The 17,527-nt window shown below is 45.5% G+C and overlaps 1 protein-coding gene across 9 annotated transcripts in view; it reads right to left on the reverse strand.

The window, feature by feature from the left end:
- Positions 1-17,527, reverse strand: part of LOC140730680 (pleckstrin homology domain-containing family G member 1) — a 218,340-nt gene that overhangs the window by 59,822 nt on the left and 140,991 nt on the right. For all 9 annotated transcript variants that reach the window (XM_073051450.1, XM_073051444.1, XM_073051445.1 and 6 more), the window contains one exon: positions 8,025-8,560. In XM_073051450.1, the coding sequence (XP_072907551.1) occupies positions 8,025-8,459 (435 nt within the window). In that variant the 5' untranslated portion in view covers positions 8,460-8,560. The remainder of the gene's footprint in view (positions 1-8,024; positions 8,561-17,527) is intronic.

Consider the following 17,527-nt stretch of genomic DNA (forward strand, 5'->3'; position numbering starts at 1 on the left):
TTCCCTCCAGAGACTTGACCCGGTGTCTCAGGGACATTCCCTCCAGAGACTTGACCCGGTGTCACAGGGACATTCCCTCCAGAGACTTGACCCAGAGTCTCAGGGACATTCCCTCCAGAGACCTGACCCGGCGTCACAGGGACACTCCCTCCAGAGACTTGACCCGGTGTCTCAGGGACACTCCCTCCAGAGACTTGACCCAGTGTCACAGGGACATTCCCTCCAGAGACTTGACCCGGTATCTCAGGGACATTCCCTCCAGAGACTTGACCCGGTGTCTCAGGGACACTCCCTCCAGAGACTTGACCCGGTGTCTCAGGGACACTCCCTCCAGAGACTTGACCCGGTGTCTCAGGGACACTCCCTCCAGAGACTTGACCCGGTGTCTCAGGGACATTCCCTCCAGAGACTTGACCCGGTGTCTCAGGGACACTCCCTCCAGAGACCTGACCCGGTGTCTCAGGGACATTCCCTCCAGAGACTTGACCCAGTGTCTCAGGGACATTCCCTCCAGAGACTTGACCCGGTGTCACAGGGACATTCCCTCCAGAGACTTGACCCAGAGTCTCAGGGACATTCCATTAAGAGACTTGGGCACTTAGACGTGGACTGTACTGTGGAACAGCTGCATTTCTGAGGTTTTGCATTTTGGACTGAACGTTAAGCTGATGTCTCATTTGTTCTCTGTAAGATTCAAAATTAAGATGTGCGTTTCTGAAAGAGGTCTGGGTTAAAGTCAAAGGACAAAGGTGATTTAATTATGTCTGGGGACAAATGTGATTTAATTATGTCTGGGTTAAAGTCTGTAAACAAATGTGATTTAATTATGAATGCAGAAGCCCTGACAAGATTAACTGTTTGTGGAATCATTGAAGTCCTGAGATATGGACTATTGTTTTACAGAAACGTGTAAAAAAACAACTCCAAATATGGAATGGGAAAACACAGTGTACCTCCCGAGTCAGGGAGGGGGGTGGTAAGGAAGAAGGATAAAACCTGCTCCCCTGTAAGGTTCAGGGTTCCCTTCTCTGAAGGGGCCCAGCTCTGCAGAACTGTTAATAAACTTTGTTTCCTTGAACTTGTCTTGAAGCCATTATTCGGGAGCGTGGCTCGTTTCTGACAACTTGGGGTGCTCGTCCAGGATCCACACTCCAGCCGTGAGGGGGGCAAGGAAGGACATCGGAGAAGGTGCACCCTGCCGAGTTCGGCAGTCCCTGATTCCTTGCTCGTCGCCCCGCGCGACTTGAGCGAGTGATATCCGGCGGACTCAAGGAAACAAAGAGGGGTTGTCGAGGCAGTCGAGACAGTGAGCGATCGAGTAATTTCTGTGCACAGGACCCAGGTAAGAAATTGAATTCCTGTAGAGACGTAGTACACGAGAATCGTGGAGCTGCGGGGTTCCTGCAGGTGGATCCTCCTGTAGAGACGTAGTACACGAGAATTGTGGAACTGCGGGGTTCCTGCAGGTGATTCCTCCTGTAGAGACGTAGTACACGAGAATTGTGGAACTGCGGGGTGCCTGCAGGTGAATTCCTGGGCGATCGCGGGAATACAGGTTCCGGAATTGGACAGGAGTGACCGAGCTAGGTGGGTCACGTTCAAATTAAATTCCTGCAGAGACGTAGTGCACGAGAATTGTGGAATTACGGGGTGCCTGCGGGTGGATTGGAACCGGGCAAGTCCTCGAGATGGGAAATAAGGGGTCTAAGGGAAAAAAGGGTAAAGGAAATCCAGGCGCCAATGATGAAAAATACCCCGGGGTACCCCCTGATAGTCCGTTGGGACGGATGTTAGAAAATTGGGATTACGGGAGGCGAAAAGGGAAGTCAAAGAGAAAAATGATACAGTACTGTGAATTCTGGTGCCGCCAGCCGATCTAAGGGTCGGCTGTGTGATGGCCTAAGTTCGGGTCTAGCGAGGATTGGGTACAACAAGCCCTTAATCTGTACGTGAATTCAAAACCTAACGTTAAACCCGAAGAAAGTGATTATGCCCTATGCTGGTTACCAACGACAAATAGTTATAAATTGAAAACGATAAATGAAGGGGGACAGAAAAAGAATACATGGGAGGTGCTCAACCACCTGCTGCCCCCATATGTGCCCCCTACCGCTCCGCAAATCGATGACCTTGAGGCAAGGGAAAGTGAAAATGAATCGGCAGCTGCAGCTGGAGAAAATGCAGACCAGGGTGAAGAGGGAACGGAGCGTGCAAAACCGCGGGGTGTAGAAGCTAGGAGGGTGCAAACCAGGTCACAAACAGCTAAAAATCACAAAGAGGAAGTCGAACAGACCGCCAGACTATATCCTCTGAGAGAAGTGCCTATGGGAGGAGCAAATGGAGGGACGGGGTATGTTAATGTTCCCCTGACTAGCGCTGAGGTACGGAATTTTAAAAAGAAAATGAAAGGCCCATTAGAAGACCCCATGGGCCTGGCCGAACAGTTGGATCAATTCCTAGGAGCCAACATTTATACCTGGGATGAAATGTACTCAATTATGGGAACCTTGTTTTCCACCCAAGAAAGACAAATGATAAGACAGGCGGCCATAGTAACGTGGGAAAATGAAAGGCCAAACGAAGCAGAGCCACAACAGAAATTCCCTCTTGTGGACCCAGGCTGGGATAAGCAAACGGAGGGGGGCCGGAAAAATATGAGGGATATGCGAGAATTCCTAATAAAGGGGATAAGGCAGGCGGTCCCCAAAGGACACAATTTCACCAAAGCCTTCGGGAACCACCAGAACCCCAATGAGACCCCAACCGATTTCCTGGATAGGATTCGGAAAAATATGCAACAATATGCCGGGGTAGACCCAGAGACAGAGGTGGGACAACAGTTAATACGAGTGGAGTTTGTGTCTAAAGCCTGGCCAGACATTAGGAAAAAGTTGGAGAAAATAGAAGATTGGAATAGCAAGCCCTTGAGTGAATTACTCCGTGAGGCACAGAAGGTCTTTGTTAGAAGAGACGAGGAGAAACAAAAGAAAGCAGTCAGGATAATGGTCCAGATGGTCCAACAGGTGACCGCAGACAAAAGAGAAAGAAGAGAACCCTGGCCGGGACGAAGCGGTAGCCAAGACCGAAGTAGGGAACCCAAGAGGACCTCTAGATGTTTTCACTGCAATGAGGAGGGACACTTCAGGCACGAGTGCCCCAAATACCGACGGGAAGTGCGCTCGTATGCCATGATGGAAGAAGAGTACTAGGGGGGTCGGGGGTTCTAACCCTTGGGAAAAAGATCATCGGCAGGAACCCCTGGTAAACTTAAAAGTAGGTCCCCAAGGGTGTGACACAACCTTCATGGTCGACTCAGGAGCTGAAAGATCGAGTATAATAGAGATACCATCAGGGACCCAGACCGGAGCAAAATTGATGGGAGTATCCGGTATTGGAGGCAAAATAATACAAGTACCTGTTATAGAAAACATGAAAATTGAACATGAGGATAGGGTAACGGGACAGGACCTACTTTTGTTACCCTCTGCGAGATTCAACCTGCTCGGGCGGGATCTGCAAGTCAGGCTAGGCATCGGGACTGTGCCCAGGAACGGGAAGATAATGGTACAGCTGTTTGCCCTCAGGGAAGAAGACGATAGGAAAATAAGCCCGGAGGTATGGTACCAGGAAGGGAACCGGGGGGGTTTGAACGTCCCCCCTTGCAAATCTCACTATTACCTAACAGTTCGCCAGTACGGAGAAAACAGTACCCTATTTCAATGGAAGGAAGAAAAGGGCTGCAGCCGGTGATTGAGGGATTGATCGCTGACGGACTACTGGAGGAATGTATGTCACCATATAATACCCCAATACTCCCGGTGCGAAAGCCAGATGGGACTTATCGGATGGTACAAGACCTGCGGGGCCTAAATGCAGTAGTCCAAACCCGATACCCGGTAGTGCCCAACCCTTACACACTGATGAGTAAGATCTCCCCTGACCATGAATGGTTCAGTGTAATAGATCTAAAAGACGCCTTCTGGAGTTGCCCGCTAGAAGAGAGCAGTCATGACATGTTTGCGTTCGAATGGGAAAATCCTACGACGGGGCGGAAAAGACAACTCCGGTGGACAGTCCTGCCACAGGGGTTCACCGAATCACCTAACCTATTTGGGCAGGTCTTGGAGCAAGTACTAGCGGAATTCCAATGTGCTCCAGAGAGCCAACTGCTACAGTATGTGGACGATCTATTACTATCCGGGCCAACACAGGAAGGGGTGCAGGAAGACACCATCAGACTACTGAACTTCCTGGGGAAGTAGGGGCTACGGGTCTCAAAGAAAAAGTTACAATTTGTAGAAAAGGAAGTAAGGTATCTGGGACACCAGGTCAGTAAAGGACAGCGATGCATTACCCCAGAAAGGATAGCTGGAATAACGGGAATGTCACTACCACGTACCAAGAAGGAGATACGCACCAGTTAATTTGCGATGCACTTGATATCGAATGGAAGTACCATACCCCGTGGCATCCCCAGAGTTCGGGAAGAGTAGAACGAATGAACAGCACCCTGAAGGCACAGCTAACCAAGTTGATGTTGGAAACCAAGCTACCATGGACCAAGTGTTTGCCGATCGCTCTCCTGAGAATACGTACAGCGCCCCGGAAGGACATAGGAGTATCTCCTTATGAAATGCTCTTTGGACTGCCATATTGGAATAAAATAGAGGGGTATCCCACACTACAGGGGGGTGATTTATTTGTAAAGAACAATTTACTGGCCTCGTCCCGTTCCTTTGCAGAACTGCGGAAAAAGGGTCTCTTGGCCCAGACTCTGCCGCTCGACTTTGCTTTACATCAGATCGTGCCTGGAGATTGGGTTCTGGTAAGGACCTGGAAGCCGGAGAAGTTACAGCCACAGTGGGAAGGCCCTTTCCAGGTCCTGCTAACAACAGAGGCGGCTGTACGGACAAAAGAAAAAGGGTGGACACACGCATCCAGGGTAAAAGGACCGGTGAAGCCCAAAAGCCGCACTGAGTGGACCTGTGGTCCCGGTGAAGAACCGTTGGTGGTGAAGCTAAAAAGGCAGCAAGAATGAACTCTATGTGGACTGTAACATTATTGACTGTAATATATTTGATTCTATATGTCGGGGAAATTGAAGGGAAATGTGACAAGTGCAGAACCGTGGTACGAGTGGGGCAGAGGGTGTTCCCAGGATCATTTGTGTTCCACTCGCATGTTAATGACCGTTGTTATGATAAAAGCAGAAGAGTGTTGGGAAAATGGTAAGCCGTACTATCAGGTCTATAATAAAGGCGGTTGGTGGCGAACAGTACTCTGGATGGTGGGAGGTGGATTAATGAGTTTGATGCTTTTACCCTGCCTCATTCCCTGTGTACAAGCACTAATAAGACGAAGTGTGTCACAACTTCAGGCAATAGCAATACCTCAGCACGGCACTGGCATTGGAGCTGTTGGCAAAACAGCAGAGTCAGATGCGGACAGCAATATACCAGAACAGGCTGGCTGTGGATTACTTATTGGCCTCTGAAGGCGGGGTATGTGGGAAGTTCAATCTTACAAACTGTTGCCTTAAGATAGACGACAGTGGAAAGGCCGTGTTAAAAATATCCGACAAAATTCGGAAACTGGCCCACGTGCCAGTACAAAACTGGAGATCCCTGGGGAACATGAGCTGGCTAGACGGGCTACTGGGAGGTAGTTGGTGGCGCACCGCTCTCCTAGTAGCAGGCAGGGGTCTAATGATTCTCTTACTTTTGCCGTGTTTGATTCCTTGTATACGAACACTGATCAGGCGCAGTATATTCCAGCTCCAGGCAGTAGCGATACCCCAACATGGGACAAACGAGCTAAAACTTATGCTATTAAAGAAGAAAGTTGGCCCCCCTGGGAGTGAGAGAAATGCTAGCTGAAACGCACATCTTAAAAAGAAAAAGGGTGGAATTGTAAGATTCAAAATTAAGATGTGCGTTTCTGAAAGAGGTCTGGGTTAAAGTCAAAGGACAAAGGTGATTTAATTATGTCCGGGGACAAATGTGATTTAATTATGTCTGGGTTAAAGTCTGTAAACAAATGTGATTTAATTATGAATGCAGAAGCCCTGACAAGATTAACTGTTTGTGGAATCATTGAAGTCCTGAGATATGGACTATTGTTTTACAGAAACGTGTAAAAAAAAACTCCAAATATGGAATGGGAAAACACTGTGTACCTCCCGAGTCAGGGAGGGGAGGGGTAAGGAAGAAGGATAAAACCTGCTGCCCTGTAAGGTTCAGGGTTCCCTTCTCTGAAGGGGCCCAGCTCTGCAGAACTGTTAATAAACTTTGTTTCCTTGAATTTGTCTTGAAGCCATTATTCGGGAGCGTGGCTCGTTTCTGACATTCTCTAAAATAGGCACACCACCATTTCAAACTAGCAAGGAGGGCCATTCAAGATTCAAAGTGAATGTATTATCAACAAATGTATAAATTAGACAACCTTGAGATTTGTTAGCTTAACAGGCAGTCGCAAAGCATGGAACCCAAAAGAACCCAATTTTTTTTTTAAAAAAAGGCCAACCCCCACTGCCCACAGAGAAAGAGAAAAAAAAATCACACGAACGATATAAGCGAGCAACATCAACAGCATTCCAAACCAAATTGAATCCTTAGATCCAAACCTCTGGACTGTAGGCCCAAAGCCTCAGTATTCAGTTCATCATATTAATGGGCCAAGTCGCCACATAGTTTGCAGACACAAAGCAGAGCAGCTGGAGGCAGTCTCACAGCCTTCATTCACATCACGGAGAGAGCCATCCCCAGGCTATCTGGGCTGGTTTATACATTGTCCAAACCTCACACTCGAAACCAGACCCCACCACGGCGAACTGCTCGGGGCCTAGATTTCGCTGCTGAAGGAGCCGTTCGCGACCTCTCCAAATCGGCTTGGCACTTACAGCAATCTATTGTTACCCAACTCTTGACACACTGCCTTTCCAGTCTGTCTGGCTGGCATTTGGATTGTCCATCAGCATACTGTACCACGCATTAGGACCCGGGCCTTGCCGCGGCTTATCGCTCCGGGTTTAAAACTTGAGCCCAGCGGTTCACTTCGGACCTGGATTTTGCTGCCGAAGAAGCCAATCTCCAATTCAGCTCAACGCCAAGAGCCATCCACCCTCACAACTGGGTGAGCTGGGCGGGCATCTGAACTCCTCCCGTCCCACCTTCTCCCCTCCGAATCGTCCACTCCAACCAGCACGGCTCCAACTCTGAGTGCATTGATTTTGCAGCGCGCATCACTCGACTTCGCTTTGCCCTCACTTGCTCCTTCATTGTTTGCGGTGATAGCTTACCACAATTTACTTCAAAAGAGCGTTATTAATACCCTTTCTAGTCAAATTCATTTGTTTTCGAACCACAAGTAAGTTGTTGTACATCTTTGGTAGCGCCATCTTAAACCGGATCCAAAATCCCAATCAATAGAAGACCTGAAATTAACTGATTTTCACTCAGGCCTTGCAATGCACGAATTGCTGCTAGATTACCCAACCATAATTGAACTTCAAATACCGGCACCAAAATGCTTTGGGGTGTTTTGTGGATTGGGCAAGAGCATGCTAGTAGGAGCATGAAACAGTAGCAACAGAACCATGTAATGGTACTGACTGTTCAGTAATTACTTCACCTACAAGATTATCACGGGGAGAGCAACAGAAGTTATTCTCATCAAGGCAATGGGGAAATTTAACACATGGACAAAATTGCCAATATTCTCACCACTTTACGGAAATCTCTCCCCATCTGTAAACTCCCACAGCCCAGCAATCATCAGACCAATCTTCCTCCATTTACGGTTTATTGCTCATGCTTAAAATTAGTGTCACAGTAGCAGCTGCTTCCTGAGCTGAGTCAACTGTGTGAGTTAACAGAGGTTTAATAATGATAAGGAGAACAGCACTAATGACAGTGTATTTTGAGATTCAAGTGCATGGATGATAACAACCATTGACTGCAATCAGCCAGGGAGGAACTAGAACTGTTCAACATATTTCCATTTTTATTCACCGTATAGTTAAATACCTTCACAATGCTCCGTAGATCTTGAACATAGGCCCGTTCTGTCTCCAGGATTTCCTGCACTACTCTGTCTACGTAAAGGAGCTTGGAACTTCCAGATGCTGGCCCTGGTGAGGTTGCACGGATCTTGCTGGTCACCCTGGAGTCAACTCTCTTAATCCCACCAAATGCCATTCTCTTCTCAGCGACCTCTCTAGAATTCGCACAACCAGGCTTGCTCCTCCCGTGCAGCTCCTCCGCGGATAATTGCCTTGTCGGAATCAACTCCAACCTGATGGCCCCAGCTTCCTTCTCCTGGCCGGCAGGACCCAAGTGGCTATTGGAGACCAGAGTCATTCCACTGCTCAAGGAACAGCGGCTGTCCCTGGACGAGGCAGAAGAGGATGTGGAACTATAGCTGATGGGACGGTCGTGATCATAGGAATCCATGCTTCTCATTCCCCTGTAGTGTCTATTATCTCTGGATCCAGTCAAGGTTGCTCTTTGGTAGGGAGTTTCTCGAACAGGTGGGAGGATATCTGGGAACACATGATACTCATCTGCAAGAGGAAAAAGAAAGGAAAGATCATAACGTTTACTGAATAATTAGGAAGTCAACTACTATTATTCAGAATGAAGGCAAAGCAAATTTCAGATCTGCACTACTTAATTCAAACAGTTCACCATGTTTGAGAGTACTTCAAATCAACATCTTATTACGCTATTAGTAACAAAATTAAGGGCTTACAATTATGGCAGACAATTATTAGCAATCAGTGGAAAAGTTCCCACATCACATTCAGGCAGAAATGAGTCATCATGGCTTCTTCCAAGAGAGACCCATTACAGATACCAGTTTTCAATAACTTACGACTAACTTTGCCTATTGTCAGGTGACCGGACGCAGCAAAAGGTCAGTAGTCTATCTCCAGGACCAGTGACAGTACTGAACAAGCAGCTGTGCCTCTGGCTAAGCTGTCCAAACAACTGCAATGCTGCCATCCACCTGACAAAATAGAGAATTGCCCAGATACGCCTTGCTCGCAAAAAAGTAGGACAAAACCAGTTTGGTTAATTATCACTACTACCAGTCCAAGTGATGGAAGCTGCCTTAATCATTACTTCCAACTAAGAACCAACAAGCAGATTGGGTTTCGTCAGGACTACTTTCTTCATCACAGCCTTGGTCCAACATGGGTTGAAATCCAGATAAGGAGGGAGTTGCTGCTCAGGGTTACAGAAATATTTGACTAAGTGTGGTATTGAGAGGTCCGTTTGTAAAACTGAGGTTCATAGGAATCCAAGGGAGAACAAGCCAGCAACTTGAATTGCACTCAACAAATGAAGCAGCCTCTGTGTGAGGCAGTGAGACCTAGACAAGATTCAGGCACGGGCATGAGCTCATAAATGGTACCCAACAGTCTCTCCTTGAAGAGTCGGGCTCTGACCATCTAATTGCCACAGCAAATCCCTGAACAAACCCACTGCCCACAAACGCTGCTCCACCAGTTCGCAACCATCCTAGCTGCAAAGCAGGTCATGGGCAAGGAACCCGATCAGTTAGTAACTTACCTTCTGACACCCCAAAGGTCTTTTCCACCATCTACAGAAACAATTCAGGAGCAAAACAGAATACACTCCATAAACCTGGACTAGAGAAACTACAACACCTCACAATGACTTCAGGCGCAAGGGGCCACCACCTGCATCTGGTTGCCCTCCAAAGCTGCATACCATCTAGACTTGGAAGCATATCACTGGTCCTTCATTACTCCTCTCCAAATCCTGCAGGGGTGGGAACTTCATCAAGATTGTAGTAGCTCAGCATCACATTGGAGGTAAGCAAGGATGGGTAATAAATACTGCCTTGCCAGGGCAACCCTGCTCCCAGTAACCAAAGTTAGTAAAGGCACCAAAAGGGCAAAACTGTTGCCTTCCTAATTAAAATGATACTTTCAATATATTTTACTTATACTTTAGAGTAAACTTTCAGAATAGCTGGGAGGCATTCACAAAGTGAAATGAAAGATGCTGTACAAAAGCTACTAATCAGAGCAGCAGGGAAGAACCAAGAGAAAAATAAATTATCTTTCAGATTTAAAGTCAGCCAAAGAGCCAAACAACCTCAGCTAGCTTTGTAAATCCGTCATTTTCTGCTTGGGATCACCTGTGGGAGTTCATCACATCTGTCCTTTGGAGAACAATACTTTCTTGGCTTGCATGGGGATAGAACAAGAGCAGGGGCATCACTTCCTCCATTTGTTCTAGTGTTTAAACAAAACCTTGTTCGTAAAGGCTCCAAATCCCTGTTTAAGTATCTTTGTCCTACAGTACTTTATACCATCCCCTTTATCTACTTGTGCACCTCATCAGCCAGCACCAGCTATCCACTGAACTACAATGGACTTTGCATCCAGATCCAATTCTACACACCCTTCTGGAGTTCACTGATGCTTCATATCCAGACAGTTCAAAAGAAAACAAGAAACAAAAAAAAACACCAATCTGTCCTCTCAGAAACACTTTGTTCAATAAAAACATTCCTGCTCTTTTTCCTGGGCCCACATTCCCGAACTGATCCAATATTGCTTTAATTTCTAATCAATCAATTCTCACCTTAAATATACTCAATGAACAGAATACTTTGGTTGAAAGTTCTCGAGACTGTGTCCTCTGGATAAAAAGAAACCCTCGGCTCAGTCCTCTATATCTGGCCATTTATGTTTCATACTGCAAACTCTGGTTGTAAACACCCCTGCTAAGGAAAACATTATTTCTACTTGTACTGTCAAGCCTTGTAGGAAAACCAAGTACTTCAATGGGATCATCTCTCATTCATATAAACTCAACGGCAGAGACCTTGTCTGTGAGGGTCACATGATTCTTGAGCGAGCTTCTTGGTCCAATCTGGTTTGATTTTTGTTGCACCCTCTGATCATTTGTCCTTGCTTGAGAGACCAGGCCTGGACAGAATATTATAGGTTCATGGTGCCAGCTTAGCTGCCAACTTCAGTAGCTTAATTGTCAATCCAGTCACGAATGCCACAAACTGCAAACTGGGTCACAGAACACAACCAGACAATCCCTGGTAGTTTCTCCCACCCTCAGTGGATTGACATAGTCATTCTCAGGTCACTGAGTATGAGGAACGAGCTGCCCAAAGACATGGTGGGGGCAAGTACAATTACAGTGTTTAAAAACATATGGGGTAAGAAAGGTTTACAGAGATATGGGCCAAATGGGATTTATTTAGATAGGCACCTTAGCCGGCATGGACAAGTTGGGCTGCAGAGATAGTTCAGATACTGTCCCTTCAATTCCAGCCAATTGGATAAACTCCACGATTTGAACCTGCTGTGACTATCTGCTACTGAAGAAAAGGTGTCATCCCTCAACAGCTTCAGCAGCAATACCTCTACATTCACCAGTCTCCAAGTTCCTCCTGCATTCCTCACTGGATTCATTAGCAACGACCACAGCTCTGGCGATGTGGGAGGGATGCTGACCTCCGATGCTGCTCACAGGGAGCTTGTAAACTCTCACACGTTCCAAAGACGTACAAGTTAGGGCTAGTGAGATGTGGGCATGCTATGCTGGTGCTGGAAGTGTGGCAACACTTCATCAGGGCTGCCAGCAGCACATCCCCGATGCATTTCACTAGATATTTCGATGTACATTTGACAATAAAGATAATCTTCTATGAAAAAATCTATCATCTTCTGTGAAAAAATCTATCATCTTCTGTGAAAAAATCTATCATCTTCTGCCATGATCTTTAAATAGCCACATGTTGGTGTAGTGGAAGGGATTCATTAAAGATGGGTAGGGTGTTCAAAAACCTGAATGGTGTTGGTTTATACCATTGTAACTATTAACCCCGGCAAGTGGACACTATGCAAATCGTTATCGCAGATCATAGAAAGGCTTTGAATATACAAATAAAGATCAAGAACCAACATTTTATTATTCAAGCAACATTTAATTAAAATACACTATTTTTGAGACTTGCTTTGTGCACAAAATTAATTCATCTTTGTACTATCCCAAGGACGTGAAAAATCACTGCACAAAATGCACTTGGCTGAGAGCTGAAGTCCCATAACATTAAGCTCTTTAGGGATCAGATTTGTATATCTTATATGGGGCGATGACCCAGCACAATACTGCACAAGTTCTACAAGGCATGCCACAGGACCAACCATCTTCTCCTGCTTCAATAACATCCCTACCAAAGATCAGAAGTAGGGACATTCACTACTTCTACGTTCAATTCCGTTTGCAACTCCTCAGCAAATAAAGCAGCCCATGGCTGCAAGCAGCATCACCTAGACCGCACAACTAGAAAGTAGTAATCAACCACACAACTGCCAGGAAACAACCATTGACCAGAAGCCCAATTGGATCAGTCACAAAGTTACAGCAGGTTGGACACAAGTGACTCTGCTCCTGAGATCCCAGAACATTTTTCACCATCCACAGAACATGATGGAATACACTTCACTTATCTTGGTAGGTGAACTACCAACAACTCAGGGATCTCAATGCCCATCCAGGGTAAAACAGCCCTTCAGTGAACCCCATACACCAACATATTCACCTTCTCCTCCACAAGCCCACAGTACATACCATCTCCAAAATGCACTGCGGTCACTCACCTGAACTGCTGTTCAGTGCATCCCAAACCCTCAACCACAAAGGGAAAAAACATTCATGGGGAAAACATCAGAATCCATACGTTTCTTTCAAGTGGTACATCATTCTGATCTATAAACGTACCACCACGTTCTCACTTTTCAAGCTTACAAAAGGAGCTGGATACAGCCCAGTCCATCACAGGCAAAGCCCTCCCTACCACTGAGCATATCTACAAGGAGATGTACCTCCTTGTAGAAGTACATAAGAAAGCAGTATCCATCATCAAAAATCTGTCATCTAAGCCACAATCGCTTCTCACTACTGTCATCAGGAGGGAGGCATGGGACCCTTAAGACCCACACCACCAGGTGCAAGAACTGTTATAACCTTTTAACCATCAGGCTCCTGAACCAGTGTGAATAACCTCAATTCTGAACTGATTCCACAACCTACAGAATTACTCTCGAGGGCTCATTTCTTAGTATTTTTCATTTTTGTATTTTGAGCAGCTAAAGTCAGGTGTATCAGTATTACAGTAGAGTAACGGAAATTACAAAGACACGAGAGAGCAGTTGGCAAGAACTGATTGGAAAAAAACACTGGCAAGGTTGACACCAGAGCAGCAATGGCTGGAATTTCTGGAAGCAATTTGGAAGGCACAGGATACGTACATCCCCAAGAGGAAGAAGTACTCTTACGGCAAGATGACACAACCATGGCTAACAAAGAAGGTCAAAAACCAACATAAAAGCCAAAGAGAGGGCATATAATAGAACAAAAATTAGTGGGAAGTTAGATAATTAGGAAGCTTTTGAATACCAAGAGGAGGCAACTAATCAAGTCATTAAAAAGATAAAGAAGGAATATTCATTCATGGCTTGTCACACCAGCCAGCCACTCTAGTGTTGTTTGGTTGATGTTGAGCAGGTCAGTGTCAGCTAAATCGGATAAGAGTGGGCAGTTGCACAGAATGTGTTCAATGTTCTGCACCCTTTCACCACACTCACAGGATTTGCTGGTCTTTAAACCCCACTTCACCATATTGTCTCCCGTCCTACAGACTCCCGCTCTGTTGAGAGTGCACCACTTCCGTCTGTCAAGCAGTGGCCCCGGGGTCTGGCAACATTTCTGTGGGGTTTTGCACTGCATTGTTCGGTGGGGTTCTGGCTTCTGTTTGTTGCCAGAGGGCAGTGCTGTATGTTTGGGGGGATGTTCCATGCTGTAGCTCCTCCACTGTAGCAAAGCTTTCCCTCGATTTTAGACGGTTGGAAACTGGCACATGATGATGTAGTGGGTGCCGTGGATCTGAGTTCTGTTTACCTTTTTCAATTTTTGTTGTAGTGTGTTGTCGGATCTCTGGGGGAGCAATGCCTGCAAGCCTGTAAATGGTGTTAGTGGGTGTGGGGCGCAGCGTGCCCGTGAGTATTCGGCAGCCTTCGTTAAGCAGCGGGTCTATTTTCTTCGCATGGGCTGATCTGCCCCACACAGGTGCACAGTATTCTGCAGGTGCATAGCAGAGTGCTAGGGCAGTTGATCCAAGCGTGTGAGCATTAGCTCCCCATTTCGTGCCTGCTAATTTTTTCAAGAGAGAATTTCGAGAGCCAACTTTCCCTCAGAGCTTTAGGACGTGGGTGGCAAATGAGAGCGTCCTATCCAGTGGCACGCCCAGGTAGATTGGAGTCGGATGGTGTTCGAGCTCCTTCCCACACCAGAAGATCTTGAGTTTCCAAGCTGCTTCTCAATTCCTGGATATGGGTTCAGAGACCATTTTTCATTATACTGCTTCATTGCTTCGAGGACTGCTGTAAGTCGTACTTCAACTTCTTGGACGGAGTTAGCTTGTGTTGCTATGCATAGGTCGTCTGCATAGATAAACCTACGTGTGTTAGGAAAGGTTGGTTGGTCATTTGTGTAAACATTAAATAGTAGAGGTGCCAGGACTGATCCCTGTGGTAGTCCGTTCTTTTGTGGGTGCCATCTACTCTTAATTCCATTCATTTCTACATAAAATCTGTGATTTTCTAGGAGGAAGGAATATGAAAGCAAGCTAGCCAATAATATTAAAGAGAATACCATGTTTCTTCAGATACATAAAGTACAAAAGAGATGAGAGTGGGTATTGGACTGCTAGAAAATGACACTGGGGAAATAATAATGGAGGACAAAGAAATATCAAAGAAAAAACTGAATGAGTATGTTGCATCAGCCTTCATTGTGTAAGACAGCAGCAGTATGCTGGAAGTTCCAGGTGTCAGGGAACATGAAGTGAGTGAAGTTACCATTACTAGGGAGAAAGTTCTTGGGAAACTGAAAGGTCTGAAGGTAAATACTGTATATTATCTGGACCAGATGATGTTCACCCCAGATTCTGAAAGAGGTGGCCAAAGAGACAGTAGAGGCAGTTGATCTTTCAAGAATCACTAGATTATGGAATGGTTCAAGAAGACTGAAAAAAATTGCAAATATCACTCTACTCAGGGGGTTGGGAAGATGTTGGAGTTGATTGTTAAGGATGTGGTTTCGGGGTACTTGGAAGCACACGGTAAAATAGGATATAGTCAGCATGGTTTCCTCAAGGGGAAATCTTGCCTGACAAATCTTTTGGAATTCTTTGAAGAAATAACAAGCAGAATAGATAGACAAAGGAGAACCAGTTGATGTTGTGCACTTAGATTTTCAGAAGGCCTTTGATGATGTGCCACACGAGGCTACTCAACAAGCTATGAGCCCATTGTTTACAGGAAATACTCTAGCATGGATAAAGCAGTAGCTGATTAGAAGGCAAAGAATGGGAATAAAGGGAGCCTTTTCTGGCTGGCAGTCAATGACTAGTGGTGTTCCACAGGTGTCTGTGTTGAGACCGACTCCTTTCACATTATATGTCAATGATTTGGATAACAGAATTGATGGCTTTTGTTTTAAAATTTGCAGACGATATGAAGATAGGTGGAGGGGCAGGTAGTTTTGAGGAAATAGAGAGGCGAGAGAAGGACTTAGATTAGGAGAAGGAGCAAAGAAATGGCAGAGGGAATACATTGTCGGGAGGCATATGGTCATGCACTTCAGTAGAAGAAATGAAAAAATGGAGGGAAAAAAATCTGATGTGCAAAGGCATTTGGGAGTCCTTATGCAGCATTCCCTAAAAGTTAATTTGCAGGTTGAGTTTGTAGTGAAGACGACAAATGTGATGCTATCATTCATTTCAAGAGGACGAGATTAGAAAAGCAAGGATGCAATGTTGAGACTTCATAAAGCACTGGCAAGGCCTTACTTGGAGTATTGTGCGCAGTTTTGGTCCCATTTTCTTAGAAAGGATGTGCTGAAACTGGAGGGGGTTCAAAGGAAGTTCATGAAAATGATTCCTGGACACAATGACTTGTCATATGAAAACATCGGATGGCTCTGGGCCTGTATTCACTGGAATTCATAAGAATGAGAGGTGACCTAATTGAAACATATCAAATGGTGAAAGGCCTTGATAGAGTGGATGTGGAGGGAACACTTCCTACGGTGGGAAAGTCTAAGACCAGAGGACACAACCTCAGAATAGTGGGGCGTCCTTTTAGAATGGAGATGAGGAAGTTCTTTAGCCAGGGAGTGGTGAATCTATGGAATTCTTTGCCACAGGCAGCTGTGGAGGCCATCTTTATATATATTTAAGGCAGACACTGATAGATTGTTGAATGATCAGGGCACAAGGGATACAGGGAATGAAGCAGCAGAGGATTGGGGCTGAGAGGAAAAATGGATCAGTCATGTTGAAATGGTGGAGCAGATTCAATGGGTCAAATGGCCTAATTTTGCTCCCAAGTCTTAGGGTCTTATTTGCACTGTTCGTCGTCTTGTGCACATTGGTTATTTGTCAGTCTTTGTGTGTAATTTTCTGTGGATTCTACTGTATTTCTCTGTGCCACTGTGAATGCCTGCAGGAGAATGAATGATGATATATACATAGTTCGTTAAGAATTTTACTTTTCATCACTGTGTCCCCAATCATTTCCCAGAAGGACAGCAGCAGGGCTTCAACAACATAAAGGCACTTGGCATGAAAGCAATAAGCAGCAGCCTTTCCAGTGACAATTTCTGAGAAACAAAATGCACTTACAAACAAAACCCCTACATTCAAAAGAATGTTTGATGTAAAAGGCACCCTTTGATTCTTCATTGTTATTGTTTTAACTTATTCTGGCTCAATGTGCTGTGTAATGATTTGATCTGTGTAAACAGTATGCAAGGCAGGCTTTTCACTGTATCTTGGTATATATGACAATAATAAATGGTACATTGCTAATAATAAATGAGTACAAATTCCTGTGTGATAGAGGCAATGCTTATAGAGCCACAGCTGTATTGCACCAACCATCATGTCTAAACACATTGCCAGTTATTAGGGAACCCATCAACATTTGAAATTCTTTAGGTATAGGTTACGGATAAAAACAAAAGACCTGGACACGTTAAGACTTCACTTTTCCAATTAGACATCAGTTAACAATGGATCAGGAGGTAGACAAGCAGCAACTTTCACGTGAACGGTTCCTTCAGCATTTTAACTTTATGTGGCAGTAAGGAGCTACGACAGGGTATATTAAGGTGCAGGTCCCATCTAATAATCAGAAAAATCATCAAGGAAACATTGGCAAATTGGGGTTTAAGTTAACACGAAGCTACCAGGTAGCCAGCCTCTTCCTGCAGCAAGGAATAGTGACCCACTGTTATATTCAGAAAAATTAAACACGCAAGAGGTGGCTCTTCAACCCCTTTGGCATGAATGAAGCCCAGATTTTTCACAACGCAATGCCACACACACATCAGAATGCTGGTGTAACTCAGCATGTCAGGCAGCATCTATAGAGAGGGAGAAAAGAGTCAACATTTCAGTCGAAGACCTG

This window comes from Hemitrygon akajei, chromosome 7, assembly GCF_048418815.1.
Source record: "Hemitrygon akajei chromosome 7, sHemAka1.3, whole genome shotgun sequence".
Taxonomy (NCBI): Eukaryota; Metazoa; Chordata; class Chondrichthyes; order Myliobatiformes; family Dasyatidae; genus Hemitrygon; species Hemitrygon akajei.